The sequence below is a fragment of the Anolis carolinensis genome, chromosome 4 (assembly GCF_035594765.1).
Source record: "Anolis carolinensis isolate JA03-04 chromosome 4, rAnoCar3.1.pri, whole genome shotgun sequence".
NCBI lineage: Eukaryota > Metazoa > Chordata > Lepidosauria > Squamata > Dactyloidae > Anolis > Anolis carolinensis.
In genome coordinates, this window is record NC_085844.1 from 213,333,742 (window position 1) to 213,352,317 (window position 18,576).

An 18,576-nucleotide genomic window follows, 5' to 3' on the forward strand; every position below is an offset into this window, starting at 1 on the left:
ATGATAGTTACCACCACATATTTGCTTCCATGGCGTGCCATGGAGAGTGCGAAACTTTTAAACCTGAATGTTAGGAAACAAAAACAAATATTTTTAAGCAATGGCTTTCCTGCTACAGTAGAGTCTCACTTATCCAACATAAACGGGCCGGCAGAATGTTGGATAAGCGAATATGTTGGATAATAAGGAGGCATTAAGGAAAAGCCTATTAAACATCAAATTAGGTTATGATTTTACAAATGAAGCACCAAAACATGTTAGACAACAAATTTGGCAGAAAAGGTAGTTCAATATGCAGTAATGCTATGTAGTAATTACTGTATTTATGATTTTAGCACCAAAATATCACGATATATTGAAAACATTGACTACAAAAAAGAGTTGGATAATCCAGAATGTTGGATAAGCGAGTGTTGGATAAGTGAGACTCTACTATATATGATTGGAAGCTGGAAACATAGTTTGAGTTCTAAACTATGACTAGTTGAAGTCATGATTTGGTGTGACATCTTAATTGTACCACAGTATCCAAAGTAAAAGTCTCAAAATAGTTTATAATACTTTATATTATAAACATGCACATTTTGTGCGTGACATATTTTATCTGTTTTGCCAGTGAGAAATATATAGAAAAGTAAATATACAGTGCATCATTTCGTTTCTTAAAACATTTCTGAGCACAATGTAGATCCCATTCCCAACTTCTGAAGCCCTTGAGGTCTAGGAATCCCAGTATAAAAGGACCATGTGTCTATATAAACATATCTGGTGATTTATATCATACTGAAGGACTTTCTTCATGTGGTTTAAGGTGAGGTGTCCATTCAGGAGAGGACCATTTACATTGTGGTACAATGCCTTTGATGCACCATCATATGGAATAGATGAAAAAATGTCAAGGTTTCAAAACAATTAATGTTCTCTCTTTGGTAATAGAAACAGGAACTGTGAGAAAAGAAGGGAAGGAGCATCAGAGCTCTGGAGATGCAGAGGGACAGTTTTACCTGTTTCTCTATCATCCATACCCCCCTGATGAAAACAGCCACTATAATGTGGACCTTTGCATCACTTGTTATTATGTGACTTCAAGTTGTTTCTAATGTATGGCAACTGGGTTTAGTTGGCATGCTTTGTTGAGAGGAAATTTGTCTTCACCTTCCTCTCAGGCTGAGTGACTATAGTCACCCAGTACGTTTCCATGCCTATGCAAAGAGTCAAACCTTGATCTCTCAGTGCATTACTAAGAGTTGCCTTTGGTTTTAGATTTTTACTAACTACTACACCATATTTGGCAGGTGGATGTCCCCAAATTACTCCAATAGGAAATGGAACCTAGATTCCTGGAAGGATGGGACTACCAAGGCTAAATCACCGTGTTTGTCTCTTGGGTGACTGTTTACATGAGGAGGACTTGGTGAGAGCCACAGCCTACACTGCACTAGCCCCAGATGAGTCATGGGATTGGATTGGATGGATTGCCAAGAAGGTGGTGGATCAAGAAGAAGCAATATTTATTTCAGTGAGGGGTTTTTTTACATCATGAAGCAAAATGACATATAATGGTTTAGTCTCGAAGATGTCTATATTTGGGGCATCCCTGCTTATCTTGCCAGACACCAGGTAGCACCATTGCAATTACAATATGTATACAAAAGAAAATGCACACTAGAGCATCAGCACCACTTGAAATCTTCAGCACAAGACGACTCCAAAAGAAGCACCACCATGTTCTTGCCACTTGCTGTGCCTAGGATAGGATGAATTTGGAGGATGGGGGAGAATTCACTGGGCCAAAGCCAGTTTTCCAATGAGTCTGTGATCTCAAGGATCCCATTCTTCTGTTAGTTCAAACACAAGCCCTAAACAGTTATCTTTGCTCCCAGAAGAAGCACGGAGAGCGTTGTGGAAATCTATACTTTGTGAGTAAAGGGCTTCATGCGGTCCCATGAACCTAGCATTTGGGAAGTTTATGGATGGGAAATGGAAGTGAATGGAACATAGATCATATTGCTGAAGATAGAACTTCATAGTACTTGCACTTCTGAACAAATGAGCATCATCTTCCAGATCAGTTTTGGAGCCCTTTATCTTATGAGGCCCACTGGAAGGGAAATAAGTTAAGTTGGCCATTGGTAGGAGGGGAATGAAAAAGGCAAGCAGTGACAGTTATATGTTCAATGGGATATTAAACCATGGAAAGCTCAGATTTGAAAAGTGTCTCACAAAAATGCAGGGCAAACATTCTCAGTGTTTATTAGAATCATGTATAGTCTTTACATATGGGTAAGCATAGCAGTTACATGACACACTGAATTCCAATATCCACATTCACCACTTACTGGACAGCAGCCTTTTAGGAAGTAGTTGGCTTCTACTTCTACCCTATCCTTGTGCAATTTCCATTGTGGACCTTCAAGAACAGTGTCCCTGTCTTAATGTTCCCCCTTTGCTGGTGATCAGTGTTTCCCAAGTGTCAGGAGAATGGACCCTGTTGATCACAGTGGCTACTGCCCAGTAAGTGGAGATTGGAGGACTTTTATGATCCTTATATAGCCCTTTATTATTAAAATATGTAACAGTCATGAGTGCTTAACTCCAACTTATGCATTCCTATATTGTGATATAGGATTCTGGCCATAGTTGCTCATACAGGTAAGGCAAGTATATCCTAATAGAAAATAAAAATGGCAAGGCAATAATTTGTTTATAAGCACAACATAAGACTTGGGACCAAAAAGGTAAGTTGATTTAATGGCCCAAGACCTTTGTGACCTATAAATCAGTGTCTTCTAAAACATGGTCAAAATTTGGAATAGTTACCTTGATGACTAAAGCTTTTGGAATTCTAGGATTCTGAAAGTTACACTCCAAAAGAATCATTTTTCCAAGCTCTGATGGGTACTGGCTATGGCATGTGGGCAATGAACATCATATATCTCTCAACCAACCAATGTATCAGCTTCACCTCTCAATCACTACTCCTTCAAATTCATACATTACTTTGTAGCACTGTGACTGCCAAACATGACCCTCTGTATGGCTCTCATACTGTATGTAGTTAAACCTGAGTGTGATGAAGCATTGGGTGTGCAAGATTGCAAGGGTATTTTCTCAAACTAGGAAATCTGAAGTTGGAACTCTGCTAAGGGAAGTGCCCATGTGTTGCAGGAGAAGGTCAACATGTTACTGACTGGACCTTTTAGTCAACTGCAGAACAGCAGTTTTCAAACCACAAAGAGTCTTCAAGGGAAATATATGAAGATGGGTTAAGCGTTTGTTTGGTTTTTTTTAAGGGCCTCTTTGGAGTCTCAATGCAAAGAAAAAGAGGCATTTTGTCTCAAGTTCAGTTCCTTCTGCAAATCAGTTCATCTGCTTAGATATGACTCCCCAGCGTGAAAATGAAAATATTGTGCTAAATAAGTTGGTGACTCAGGCTATAAATGTATATATAAAATCAGTATATTTCTGTGCCTATAAGAGTTTAATATATAGATGGATAGAAATATCTAATATAACTCTCAGTGGAGGAGGGCTTAATTTCTTATTCAAGTGACCCAAGCACGCTTGCATAGAGATAATGCCAAGTGGTGCAACTGCAAGAGGCTGGGAAGATAGCCTGTCTCAACTATCAAACTGGGAGACAGACTTAGGAGATTACCTGCAACATAATAGGAAAAAAAAATACACCTCATAGACAGATAGGTGCTACCTTGTCCCAGGCCAGCCACATTATACTTCCATAAAGGACAAGTAGGACTCTGAAGCATTATGGAAGATCCTTGCCACTTACAAGCCTTTTATGTTCTCTCCACTGGCCAAGAAGGCAAACTGCAGGTAAATAGGCTGTTGTTAGTCTCCATCAAGTGTTACAATGAAATGAGGGTTAGTCTCTTCATGGAGAATCCACTTAAGAAAATAGTGGGGGCTCTGGGTTAGGAAGGAATTGTGCAAGAGACAAATCACGTGAGCAAGAGACTTCAGATGCAAATGCTGCTGCAGTTTCTCTCTGCGATTCATGAATGTAATTCCTCTGTGCAAAATGTACAAATCACCCACACTTTTATTAATAAAGCTCACAATTTAATGTTGATTGTGTGTAGAGGAACATGGTGAGGCTGGGGATAGGAAGGGGGAATGAACACTTCTACATCGGCTGCTACAAGACTGGGCAGAAAGGGATGGTTTTGTAAATGTGTCAGCCAAGGCCATCTTATGCACCTGGTATTCCTCATCAAAATCATGCTTCAAATATCCCACAAACAAAACCCTAATTCTGACACTTTGCAGGTGGGCAAATGAGGCTAAAGCCCAAGAAGCCACTGAGCTTAGGGTTGCCCCAAGCATCGAAACCAAGTTTCTTAGTTTGAGGCATCTCATCTACTGAGTCATATTGCAGTTTATAGGAGCTGGAAAAAATCAGATTTAATTCCTGTAAGCACCACCCAGAGTATATCAGATACCTAATACTTGCAACTTGGGTGAAACATTTCTGTTGTGTACAAACACAAGCCCACTTTGCAGCCCGAGTATGCTGGGCAGTGTGCCAGGGAAGAGTATATTCATTCTCCCTCATGCTGCTGCCAATTCAATGGCTTGCGTGCCAGTTTGGTGCAGAAGTCAGTCATTGCTGTGGGTCTGGCTGACTCCAAAGGCAGCTGAACTGCTTGTCAGAGGAGTCCGAAGAAATGCCTATATTAGGGCATTTTGCACAGATTGGCCCAAGCAAAACTTCATTCCTTTGCTCTTCCTAAATAGCAGGAAGCCTTCCAGCTGCTCAGAACTGCCAAGGAGAGGGGAAAGCAGGTCCTAATTCCCTTGTACCTCTCTCCCTTCCATTGTTGGAAAAGTAACTTTCTTAGGTTTGAATCCTATTGGTTGATCTCAACTAGAGTAGTTGAATCCACTGGATCAATTGATGAATGGCGATAACGTGTAGGCAAATCCCATTGATAGGTGGGTCTACTCTCAATAGGACTAACTATAGGATTCCATCTTTAGAATCTCCCAGCCAACACAGCCGGTAGGATTCTAACAGTTGTAGTCCAAAATGATATTTTCCAAGCTCTATGCTCTACTATATGCACAAGCAGACAGGCTGGCCTTGCCTTCCCTGGCACTCCTTCCACCTGTGGTTCTCTTGTCAGTGCCACACTGTTATTTGCCATCTTCTAGCACACAGGCAGCTGTCCTCTGTTGCGAGAACACCCACCGAATCGTCTTCTATCACAGATGCCCCTTCGCTCTTGAAAGGCAGTGCCACATTGCAAACTGTCCCACAGGTGGCAGATGGAAATAGAAAAGCTAGCTGTATTACTTTCATGATATCTGGTTGCATGATCCAGTTATAACTATAGTATGGTTATCTTAAAATGCTTCACTTTTTCACGTCTCAAAAATCAATTTTTAAAGTGAATCCTGTTGGTGTACTATGCTAACCATTGCACTTTTTCCAGGATTGTTTAGGCGTGGAAAGGGAAGGCAAGCAAACTCCCTTCACTATGACCAGCATACATCCTCAACACCATGCTTGCATCAGTCCTTGTGCCAACAATAGTTTTCCTCCTGCAGCTGATAACTCCAGTGGTGTAGATGTATAGCTTTAATGTATTAGATTGCAAAAAGAAATTCCTCTGTTCTTTGTCCCTTCCCTGAAAATTGTTAATTGATACAAAATATCCTGTGACCATACCCCTCTACACAAGGGGAAAGGCTCTTTGCCCTGCTCTCTAACCCACTATGCAAAAAAGATATGATCTCAGATGGTAATACCATGCAGCATTCCCCTTACATGGCTTTCCAGCTTTCCATCCCACAGCATGTGGCATCTCAGCTTTCTGTTTCACAGAAGGATTCTCAGTATCCTGGTTTGCATCTTTAGCACCCTTTGGTATATATTTGGGAAAAACAACAAATATTCCTGGGATACCTAACATTTTTTGCTATAAGCTCTTGCAGACTATGGGTCATCTCATTAGACACATTGATGAATGGCATTAGAGTGCATCTAAGGAAGGGGGTTCTGGTTCTTAAATATGCCTCAATAAAACATTTGCGGTGCCATTAGATTCTGGAAACATCCATCTGTAGGCATCCCATGTTTTTCTACTGCTGCTGCTTTATTCTGATCACACATGAAAATCCAGCAAGGATTTTTATTTATTTTGTGTCAAAAGCATTGCATAATACATAAGTTTAAAAGTGATGAAATAACAGAATCACAACCAGCTAAATAATTTGAGACCAAAAGCGAACAAAAGCGACCGCATTGTCCGTAACTTTAAACAACTCCTCCATACATGAGGCAGGACATTGTGGGCAAGCATACGTATGCGGAGTTGTTTGTTCTGCTCCACAGTCACACAAGGTGGAGGATTCTTCTAGGTAGTGCCATTTTGCCTGGTTTTCTTTTGATCTGCCCACTCCGCTTCTGAGTCTGTTTAGGGACTTCCAAGTTGCCCATTCTTGGTTTGACCCTGGAGGCAGACCCTCATGGGGGCCATCCAGTTGGAATTGCCTGGTTTAGCTGCCCAGAGGGATACTTTTGCTGTTGCTGGAGGAACATTAAGAAGAGTAATGGTTTTCATGAAGCTTTTCCGTGATTTGAGTCTGCTGGGAGGAGGCTGAAAGTCATGCAGTGGATGGCTTTCACAATGTTCTACCTTATTTCTCTCACAGCAGCAGCTTCCTGTCACACATTGGGGGGGGGGGGGGGGATGCCAGCTAACTGTAGAGTTTATCAACAGGTGTAGGTTTAAGGGATACTGTGATTATTCTGCATGTTTCATTCAGTGCTATGTCCACCTGCTTCACATGCAAGGATGAAAAGATGAAATAGCCATACAATGAATGCACTAGAAGCCATGCTCTGGGATCTCTCTTAGCTTTAGGCTTGCCTAATGCAGTTATGCCCTCATGTGGCGGAATTCTTGCCTCTCATGCTCAAGCTCATCCAGACCGGCCAAATGTGGGAGAACTTAGCAATTTTCATTGTGTTGTTGTGTGTTTTCCAGGCTGTATGGCCATGTTCCAGAAGTATTCTCTCGTGACGTTTCGTCCACATCTATCGCAGGCATCCTCAGAGGTTGTGAGGAGGTTGTGAGTTTTCATTGTGCTTACTGTTTTCATTTTATTTGTAATTTCATTGCTGGAGTCTAGTTTCAAGAGATACAAAAACTGATTTATACTATAACACTGTGAATATTCTAATACCATGGTTTAGTCACAGTTAAGTACTATGTGGTACTGTTAAGCTCCTATTCTTCCTTTGAAATCCATGGAATGTTAAGATAGGAATCTTTTTATGCCCAAAAAGTTGGGAGTAAATCCCACTGCATTTTAGGCAACTCTCCCACCATCAAATCTGAAATGTGTTGGACATAGTGAACTGTGGTTACTTAATTATAAGGCAAAACCACTCTCAGAGGCAGAATTCATGAAGTTAAGATCTGGCTGTTAAAATAAGTTCCAGGCAAAGCTTGCCTACTCCATTTACTTCACCACCACAGTCACAAAGCACTATTGTAGTACTAGTGGCTGTTGCACATACTTCACAGACTGGAATGCTTACATTTCAAAGCTTTTGAGCCTACTATTTTTCTTTCTATCACAGCAGTGTTCCTCTGCTAAAGATGGCAATATCTAGTTGACTAATCACTTAGATTATTCATTTCAAATATTTTAGCAGAGCCAAATGATGTCACCCAATCAGACAGATGTTTTTCCCCCATAGAATTAAATGTCTACTTGTCACACATATAAAGGGTGAGAATTTGGAAAAACCCTGTTCCAAACAAAAGAAATGCAGCCATGTAACTATGTTGTTGTTTATTCGTTCAGTCACTTCCGACTCTTCATGACCTCATGGACTAGTCCACGCCAGAACCTCCTGTCAGCCGTTTCACTCCCAGCTCCTTCAAGGTCAAAACAGTCACTTCAAGGATACCATCTATCCATCTTGCCCTTGGTCGGCCCCTCTTCCTTTTCCCTTCCATTTTCCCCAGCATCCTAGCTTTCCTGTCTTCTCATTATGTGGCCAAAGTACTTCATCTTTGCCTCTAATATCCTTCCCTCCAGTGAGCAGCCGGGCCTTATTTCCTGGAGTATGGACTGGTTTGATTTTCTTGCGGTCCAAGGCACTCTCAGAATTTTCCTCCAGCATCACAGTTCAAAAGTTCATGATACAGGGGAGCAAAAAGACAGCATTGACCCTCCAGATGGCATTTCTACTCCCTTCCTTTAAATAGCCCTTCACTTTCCAAATTTCTAGTACTACAGAGAATTAGAGATGGACAACCATTCACATATAAAACTATTTGATGTGTTTGTATTCCCATTATTTAATTTGTTTTTGTTTAAACTTTTCAATCATATATGACCTGTGTCAACACTGAAATGAATCTATTCCCCAGGGTTTTCTTGGCAATGTTTATTCAGAAGAGTTTGCCATTGCTTTCCTCTGAAGCTGAGGGAGAGTGACCTGCCCAAGATCATCCAGTGGGTTTTATGGCTGAGTGCGTATTCAAACTCTAGATCAAATCCAACACTGAAACTACTACACTATGCTGACTCCTGACCATTCTGTTCCTCCTTATGTTTAAACTGTATTTCTCAATGCTTCACAGAAGTTTTAATTACTTCAATGCTAGTAATTGGTGAACTGAAGATCAACTTTATTGTTGGGGCAGAATTATTTGGGGTGTGTGTGTTATAATGCCCTTATGTCACTCTTCGTCCTATAGTTCCAATGCCTAATCCCAACCCACTCCTCGCGTTCATCTTTGCTCCCAAATAGAGATTTGAAACCGCCCTCTCGCAGGCTGATGGGGACTGGAGTTCAACTCCACCTGGAATGCATAGCATTGAGCCATGGCAGTTAAATTGGTGTTGAACTGTGTTAATTCTACAATGTAGATGTGTCCCCAAAATGTGGGAAAGTAATTTTGGTGCCTGATTGAGGGATTCTGGGGACTGTAGTAAAAGAAAAGCCTTCTTTCTAATCTCTGGTTTTTAGAATAAAGGGATACTCGTGCCACCCATCTCAAAAGCAAATATAATTTTTATCTTCTGCTACCTGGCAACCTCCCAACCCCCTTTTGTGGACTCAGTAGCCAAGGTTTCACTTACCCTCACGCCAACATTTATTCTCTCCCAGGAATGATTCTGGATCCCTCTATGTCAGGCATGGGCAAATTTCGGCCTTCCAGGTGTTTTGGACTTCAACTCTCACAATTCCTAACAGTCTCAGGCCCTTTCCTCTTTGGAGGGCTGAAGTTTGCCCATGTCTGACCTTTTATTATTATTATTATTATTATTATTATTATTATTATTATTATTATTATTTACAGTATTTATATTATACCCTTCTTACCCCGAAGGGGATTCAGGGCAGATTACAATGCACATATACAGTGAAGAAGGAGCCAATATGTTTAAAGCAGGGGCCATTCCACTGTGTTTCCACTGAAGTGGTCCAGTGGTGTGTGACCCAGTTTGGTGGTGGAAGGTGGACACTGAGGAGCTCTGGCTGGTCCCTTGGCGATGCCTGTCTATTAAAATTCCCACCAAGTCCTTACGCTGGATTCAGAATACCCAATCACAACATTGGACAGGCAGTCACCATGCAGGCAGCAGAGCAATTCTAAACTGGAAGATATAGTGTCTCTCGTGACTCTGCCTATTCAGGAAGGGCCAGAAGGAAATTTCATCAATCCTGCGCATCATGGCCAAAGCCTTGAGTGGTGTCTGCAGCCCCTTCTACGCTGCCGCATAAAATCCAGATTATCTGTTTTGAACTGGATTATATGGCAGTGTAGACTCATATAATCCAGTTCAAAGCAGATAATGTGGATTATCTGCTTTGATAATCTGGATTATATGGCAGTGTAGAAGGGGCCTGAAGTAGCCTGGCATGATCTGCGATTCCTATCTTGGCCAGCAGGGGGCAGCCAAGCGATGAGGCTCCAAGCTTTCTGAGCCTACATAGATGTATTCTTTTTCTGGCATATATATATGTACTGTATCTCAACTACTCCTCTCATGTCCCTGCATGGGGAGCTAGAGCTGACAGACGGGAGCTCACCCCACTCTCCGGATTCAAAACACCAACCTTTTGGTCAGCAGTCCTGGTGGCACAAGTGTTTAACCCACTGCGCCATCGGTGGGAGGATGAGAGAGAGAGAGAGAGAGAGAGAGAGAGAGAGAGAGAGAGAGAGAGAGAGAGAGAGAGAGAGAGAACGAACAATCACACAAACTGTTAAACCAGGTATGGCCAAACTTTGGCCCTCCAGGTGTTTTGGACTTCCAACTCCCATAATTCCTAACAGCCTCAGGCCCTTACATTTTCCCTCCTCAGGCTATTAGGAATTGTGGGAGATGAAGTCCAAAATAAATGGAGGGTCGAAGTCTGCCCATGCCTGTGTTAAACAGTTGCAAATTAAGTCAAGAGCAGAATATGCCTATGTTGGCCTATACAAAAGTAATTTCCTTGGTTTCAAAGGACTGGATGTTTCAAGGACAGAGAGGAAGATCTGAAATTCACCCACTTTTTCTAACACCTCTTTATTCTCATTTTTCCTTTCCAAGTCATTTATTCTTCCAAAACTAAGAGAAAGCTATCATTTCCATAGTTAAACATTGTTAGTGTTGCCAAAGGCTTTCATGGCTGGAATTAATACGTTGCTGTGAGTTTTCTGGGCTGTGTTCCAGAATCATTCTCTCCTGACGCTTCATCCACATTTATGGCACGCATCCTCAGAGGTTGTGAGGTCTGTTGGAAATGAGACAAGTGGGGTTTATATATCTGCGGAATGCTCAGGGTGGGAGAAAGAAATCTTGTCTGTTGGAGGCAAATGTGAATGTTGCAATTAGCCACCTTGATTAGTATTGAAAAGCCTTGCAGCTTCAAAGCCTGGCTCCTTCCTGCCTGGGAGAATCCTTTGTTGGGAGGTGTTAGCTGGCCCTGATTGTTTCCTGCCTGGAATCCCCCTGTTTTTTTAGTGTTATTCTTTATTTCCTCTCCTGATTTTAGAGGTTTTTTTTTATAATACTGGTAGCCAGATTTTGTTCATTTTCATGGTTTCCTTGTTTCTGTTGAAATTGTCCACATGCTTGTGGATTTCAATGGCTTCTCTGTGTAGTCTGACATGGTGGTTGTTAGAGTGGTCCAGCATTTCTGTGTTCTCAAATAATATACTATGTCCAGTTTGGTTCATCAGGTGCTCTGCTATGGCTGACTTCTCTGGTTGAGTTAGTCTGCAGTGCCTTTCATGTTCCTTGATCCATGTTTGGACATTGCTGCGTTTGGTGGTCCTTATGTAGACTTGTCCACAGCTGCACGGCATGTGGTAGACTCCTGCAGAAGTGAGAGGATCCCTCTTGTCTTTTGCTGAACGTAGCATGAGTTGGACTTTTCTTAGTGGGTCTGTAGATAGTTTGTAGGTTGTGTTTCTTCATCAGCTCCCCTATTGTAGTCAGTGGTTTCCTTGATGTATGGTAAGAACACTTTTCCTCTGGGTGTCACTATGTCAGACTACACAAATCCATTGAAATCCACAAACATGCGGACAATTTCAACAGAAATGAGGAAACCATGAAAATGAACAAAATCTGTCTACCGACATTTAAAAAAAACTCTAAAAACAGGACATTAGATAAAGAGTAACACACAAAAAAGGGGAATTCCAGACAAGAAACAATTAGGGCCAGCTAACACCTCCCAACAAAGGATCTCCCCAGGCAGGAAGCACCCAGGCTTTGAAGCTGCAAAGCCAATCAATGCTAATCAAGGTAGCCAATTGCAACATTCATTTTTGCTCCAAATTGACAAGAGTTCTTTCTCCCACCCTGGACATTAAACAGATATATAAAACCCACTTGCCTAGTTTCCAACAGACCTCACAACCTCTGAGGATGCCTACCATAGATTTGGGCAAAACTTTAGGAGAGAATCCTTCTGGAACATGGCCATACAGCCCAGAAAATTCACAGCAACCCATTGTTAGTATTGTTGTACTATCTATCTACGATGTCAAAGTGAGGAACCTTGGCTCTCCAAGTCTTCAAGCCAAGTCCAAACTGGGTACAATTACTGGAGGTGCAGCCAATATATCTGGAGGGCCACTGTCTTCCTAGCCCAATTGCCCACCCCATTCTACATCTTTGATAGAAAGCACAGCACACAACACACCCTCCCCTTTTAAGTTTCAGGCTTCTCAAGTTTCTTTTTCCACTCAGCCTCACTAGTAAGGAATGACTGGTGTCAGTACTTTAAGCTGAACGAACACATGCAAACTAGCAAAAACAGGGCCACCAGATGTCTCATCATGGTTTAAAGACTTCATGGCTTTGCATTAAAAACAAAAACAGAAAATGAACTCCTGGCCACTTCCAGTATTAAAAATACAATTTTCAACAGGTGTTCAACTGGCAACCGATCCTGTAGTGATGCGTGTCAAAACTAACTGTCCCAAGTTCCTTAACATTTTGGTAGAACACACACAGAGAAAGCAATAGTCTTATCAATAATGATATGTTTAATCCACATTTTAGCAAACATTTTAGGATGCAAACTCTTGCAATTCTGATTACAACAGGATGTAGCAGTTGTAACTGCTGCGGAAACACAGACAGGTCATCCCCACACAGTGGGGGGAAAGGCTTTAGCTCAGCAGTTTGAGGCTATAGATCCCTCCTGTTTTCAATTTGGATATTTTCTTACAGTATACAAAGACATCAAAGCATAGCGACAAAGAGATGCACCCAGAGGACACCAAGGCCATTAGCTTTGGGTCTACAAAATTGTACTTTATTTGGGAAATAAAGCCTAAAGCAATGTTGTTGTTTTTTTATTTAAAAAAATTCACATGCACAGTGCATTGCTTTCCTTCACAATGGGGCCATTGACTTCCCTAGTTGCTAAGTGCCATGAAGCCATAGGGAATTGCCTCATCGCTGGGAAATCGCCATGCCAATGCATTTCCCCTCCTCCCAGCCTACCTTGCACAAGGACTGCCTTTGTACCCGGACTAGTGCATGGTGTTTTTGTTCCACACATCCAACCACCCAGATTGCCTTTCTCCATTTTTTTCCAAGAAATTTCAATGGAGACTCAGCTTGCAATACAACTGGGCCCTGCAGCAGGTGAAATAGTACCTTGCATCCTCATCTCCACAAGCAGGACATTACCCCATCTCAGGAAGGAGAATATTGTGTTTGAGTGTTAGATGGTTTTGCTGTTGGGCCGCAGGAACACACACAAAAACACTGAGAAGCTCTGCAGCAAATATGGCTACGCTACAAAGGAAGGAAAGCCTTATTTTCAAGATCTTAGACCCCATGTACAGTGCCATATAAAATCCAGATTATCTGCTTTGAACAGGGTTATATGGCAGTGTAGACTAATACAATCCAGTTCAAAGCAGATAATCTGGATTTTATATGGCAGTATAGATGAAGCCTTTCCACTCCCGCTGACTACAGACAAGCCGAGGAGGGGGCAGATGGAATAAGCAATGTTGCAAAGAGGTGCAACTGTGCTATTATTTCTGAGAAGGAAAAAAGGCCGTTGGGTTAATTGGCCATGTTAGAATCAAAACCAGTCCTATCTAGGGAGAAAGAGGCGAGGAACTATCTCAGGTGGTAGGTGCAAGTGGGTAACAGTGACAGTCCCTTGACTGCTCCTCCTGAACTTATCCCAGGTGTCCCCCAAATGCAGCCTATCTTGATCTCCTGCTGCTAGTAAGGTTCAACTGGTAATGCAACACAGGAGATGTGCCATCTTGAATTGACCCTGTCCCTGGTAAGAATATTATGATCGTTCTCTCCATCCATTGGAAGTTCTCTCCAAGGAATGAAGAGCATTTTCATCTGTGGCCATCAGTGGGAGAGCGATGCTCAGGTGCCATCTGACAACCACTGAACTGCTGAGCACACCTCTTGCATAGGAAGACATTTCAATGTCATACAAAGTAAATCTACTAGTACAATCCCTAGTTATGCTAGGAAAAAGTTTAAACAGAACTCTAGTCACTGACTGTGCTCAGAAAGGATTCAGGTGGGAAGGCAAAGAACCTGGAGTCTGAAAAGACTAAATGACAGGAGAAGAGGACAACTGGGGTTATTTGTCTTTATGTGTTTTTAATCAGCGCCCCTTCCCATGTCCAATTTCCTCTCAGCTATGTCCACAGGGTATCCCCATGTATGTGCAGAACTTGTTGCTGAGCTAGTTTCAATCAAGCCTCCATTCCAACGTGATGTTCAACACCCAGTCAAACTCTGGAAAGGTTTATCTTGGGGATCGCAGCTCCCAGAATGCCCCAGCCACTATGGCCAGTAGTCATGCTTTCTGGGAATAACTGGAGCTGTAGTCCAAACAACACTTTTAGGCTCCAGACTCCTCCAGTTTCTTTTCCCACTCAGTCTCACTAGTAAGGCATGAGCAATGTCAGTACTCTTAAGCTCAATTAACATGTGCAAATCAGCAAAAAAATAGGGCCGCCAGATGTCTCATTGTGGTTAAAAGACTTCATAATTTTGCATACTTCAACAGTTGTTTTTTGCTTCCAAATATCCAAGCTTCATGTTATTCTACAGAACAGATGCAGCGGTTTCAGTTCATCTTTCATCTGAAGCTGCAACATGACAACAAAGCTAATCAAGTTGATCAATTGCAACGCTCACACTTGCCTCAAACAGACGAGAGTTCTTTCTCTCACCCTGGACATTCCACAGAAATATAAACCCCACTTGCCTAGTTTCCCACACCTCACAACCTCTGGGGATGCCTGCAATAGATATGGGTGAAATGAGAGGAGGGAATGCTTCTACAACATGGCCATACCTGGAAAACTCACATCAACCCAATGAAAACAAGATTTTTGTTTTCCCAGAAAACCTAACTTATGCCCAGCTACTTTCATTATTCTTCCTAGGCAGTGCCCATGGGAAATGTGGCCTCAATTTGCAAAATTACAGAAATGTGTTTTCAAGCTTGTGCAAGAAGGACAGAAGGAGGACCTGGCCCAAAATCCTCAAAATTCTGAAATTATATTGACTTTTCCTCTATTTGTTAAGCAGCTCTTAAGATGCCTGGTCCTCCCAGGATCCCATCCCATCTCTTGCAAGGGTCTTGCTCTGAGTAAGAAATCAAGGGATGTGAGATCCAGACATTTCACTGCAAATTCCACACTCCCCCATTGTTTATTCTGGCTAGAAATCATGGGAGTTGCCAACCAACTACATGTGGAAAGTCTCGATTTCCCCGCTGGTGTTCTAGCCCCATGCATTCCTTCCAGTTTATACTTTATGTCAATGTTTTCCTTTTGGGTAACTCAGAGTAAGCTGCATGGGACTTCCACGTAGTATCCAACATGTGCTGACTATATTGGCACCCATTTCGTTCAATTATATGCAACAACACAAAGTTTCTCTGGATTTCTTGAAGCATTTTGGTGCCCTCATATTCACCTTTGTAAAGGGTCGGGTGTTTCTGAAGACACCAAACCTCAGCTGAGGCATCAGGGGTTTGAATAGCGGGCATGCCACATGACTGATCTTCATGGCTTGTCAGGGAATCGGCAGGACCAATGTCTCAGTGTGAGAAAAGCTGTCTTCTTGCCAGGTGAAAGATGAAATCATGTTTCTCCTTGTCTTGAAGCTGCTGCTTTACCACGTTCCACTGAAGAAGCTCAGGTGAACTTGGGGTGAGGGAAAACTGGTGCCATTTGTATCAGCCTTGGTTGCTGGCATTGGCACCATTACTTTCCTGAGCCTAGCTGGGAAATGAAGAGGACTAGGAGCTTCCCACAGTGACGGAGGCAGGAAGTGTGGGGAAGGGCAGAAGCAAAGAAGTAGGTCATAATGCTTCCTACCATGCACAGCAAAAAAGTAGCTAGTAAGGAAACTGGCAAATACTTAAGCCCAGGCAGGAATTCCAGTGCAGCAGGAAGTCCATACAAATTCTGCAGAGATGAATCTGACAGGCCCAGAGAGAAATGCTTTCACTGTATAGTCTCTGCAAAGTCCTCTTCAGGTGCTAGCCTGCGACATCTGTGGCGGGAGGTAGGGCGGTGGAGCTGCAGAAGTAAAACACCAATATTCAGAATACTAAGGGAGGCATTGATTACCATCCTGGTTATAGTGCAAAGGTGGACAACACACAGCCTTTCAGATGTTTTGTGAATGCAGCTCCCAGTAGCTTTTCACAACCAAAGCAATTGGCACATTTGCCCATCTCTGTGGCAGGGCTCAGTACTTAACTGAGTGACTGCACTGCAATGCTTAGAATTCTTCCAGTGAATCCAGCAGGTTAACTGGGGATCTTGTACTTGAACTTCAAAAAGTAACTTTTCCAAGACCTACACATAGATTTCTGAGATGCATGTAAGTACCGTATATACTCGAGTATAAGCCAACTCGAATATAAGCCGAGACACCTAATTTTACCAAGAAAACTGGGAAAACTTATTGACTCGAGTATAAGACGAGGGTGGGAAATGCAGCAGCTACTGGTAAATTTCAAAAATAAAAATAAAAATAGATACCAATAAAATTACGTTAATTGAGGCATCAGTAGGTTACATGTTTTTGAATATTTACATAATACTGTAATTTAAGATAATAACAAGACTTCGATAAGATAAGACTGTCCAACTCTGATTAGCTATATACTTGAGTATAAGCCGACCCAAATATAAGCCTGCCAGGAACTTCACTCGGTATAAGCTGAGGGAGGCCTTTTCAGTCCTAAAAAAGGTCTGAAAGACTCGGCTTACACTCAAGTATATACAGTAGTTGAATGGTGCAAACCACATAGGTTTTCCTCCCATGTGAAAAAATCAAAAGAAAGTTTCTCAACCTTTACTTTGGAAATACTGATCTAGAACTGAAAAAATTCAGTTAATGCCACTTTGCCACTTTTACAACTGATAGCTGGTTCACCTTGTAATTTTTTTTCTCCAGGGTGGGTTCTTTGCATAATAATGGAGATAAGACAAAGCTTTTAAACCCCAGGTGTGGTTGCTTCACACTATTTTCTTACCTGAAGGGTTGTAATATGGTGGTCCAGGTGGGTATAGAGGGTACTGTGCTGTGGGAACTGCAGGGGGATAGCCAGCCACAGGTGCATATCCCGGTTGAAATGGTGCCGGTCCTGCTTTGGGATCCATAGGATAAGGTCCTGGAGGTTGAGGAGGGTAGCCAGACAACGGGATGTCCTGACCTGGGGCTAAAATAAAAACACAGCAGTTGCTGGGTTGCTGCTCTAAGTGAAGATCTAACTTGGCACCTCCACCTAGTGCAAGCACACTTCTGATATATCCCTCTTGTAGTCTTTCAAGTTTAATTCCCACCTATTCCATAAAATAGGTGGACAGACTATAAGCTTTGAGATTCATGTTTTTAGTGGCACAGGAAATACTCCAACCAGAGCTTGTTATGTAACAAGCACATACACTTGGAATTCACATACATTTGAATAAAGTATCACAGAATAAGCGTCTTGCTGCATCAGACCGAGTGGCACAGAAGTACAGGACTTTCACAATAACTTAGGCCCCTTCTACACTGTCCTTATATCCCAGATTATCTGCTTATCCCAAATTATATGGCAGTGTAGACTCATATAATCCAGTTCAAAACAGATAACCTGAGATCAGGTTCTGGGACATAAGGAGAGTGTAGAAGGGGCCTGAGTCAGATGCCCTTGGAAAGATTCCCCATTGGAAAACACATCTAAGCAATCTAAGCCCTACTTTAAAATATGAATGCATTAATTTACGTGAAACTGCTTTAAAGTTAGATCACATTCCATTATTAAAGAATTCTCAAAACAGTTTAAGCTTCACTGTGAGCCACAGATGCATCTTATTGTTATGATCATTCTGAGACTAACGATAAATGCATGATTCCCCTCGGTGTGTGTTCCCAATGGAAAATTTGGCTGGAGACAGAAACAAGATTGCTGAACAACAGATTGGATTTCCCCAGTCCAAGGCTGGAGATAGCAAGGCCATTCACTCTGCAGAAAGAAGCACAGAAGAGGAAGAGGAAAGTAAAAGGCTTGATGACTTCAGAGGAGGGGTCAGGGATGTAGGACAATCCATTCCACTTGGATTGGGGGGGGGGGGGTAATCCAGGTACCACATTCTCAGCATTAATGTTTTTCCCCATCTGTGCTTCATGGAAACCCTGCAAATCTCTTGGGAAGACAGGCAGACAAATTCAGCATTCTGGAAGAAGCAAAGACCACCAGCATTGAAGCGATGTTCCTACGCCATCAACTCCGCTGGACTGGCCACGTTGTCCGAATGCCCGATCACCGTCTCCCAAAGCAACTGCTTTACTCCAAACTCAAGAACAGAAAATGGAATGTTGGTTGACAGGAAAAGAGATTTAAAGATGGGCTTAAAGCTAATCTCCAAAACTGTGGCATAGACACTGAGAACTGGCCCTTGAGCTGTGACCAGCAGTGCAGTGGAATTTGAAGAGGCACAAATGGAGGGCAAAAGGGAGAAACGTGCCAAGAGGAAGGTGCGTCAAGCCAACCCTGATCAGGACCGCCTTCCACCTGGAATCAGATGC

At 42.3% G+C, this 18,576-nt stretch overlaps 2 protein-coding genes across 5 annotated transcripts in view; one reads left to right on the forward strand and one right to left on the reverse strand.

Annotated features, from left to right (window-relative positions):
* Nucleotides 1–4,090, forward strand: part of lmod1 (leiomodin 1) — a 33,142-nt gene extending 29,052 nt beyond the window's left edge. For all 3 annotated transcript variants that reach the window (XM_062979716.1, XM_008109930.3, XM_008109929.3), the window contains one exon: nt 1,296–4,090. In XM_062979716.1, coding sequence (XP_062835786.1) covers nt 1,296–1,322 — 27 coding nt within the window. In that variant the 3' untranslated portion in view covers nt 1,323–4,090. The remainder of the gene's footprint in view (nt 1–1,295) is intronic.
* An 8,420-nt stretch (nt 4,091–12,510) lies between these two features.
* shisa4 (shisa family member 4) overlaps nt 12,511–18,576 on the reverse strand; it is a 30,554-nt gene continuing 24,488 nt past the window's right edge. For both annotated transcript variants that reach the window (XM_062979717.1, XM_062979718.1), the window contains exons 4-5: nt 17,036–17,221; nt 12,511–16,070 (exon numbers count right to left, since the gene is read on the reverse strand). In XM_062979717.1, the coding sequence (XP_062835787.1) occupies nt 16,024–16,070; nt 17,036–17,221 (233 nt within the window). In that variant the 3' untranslated portion in view covers nt 12,511–16,023. The remainder of the gene's footprint in view (nt 16,071–17,035; nt 17,222–18,576) is intronic.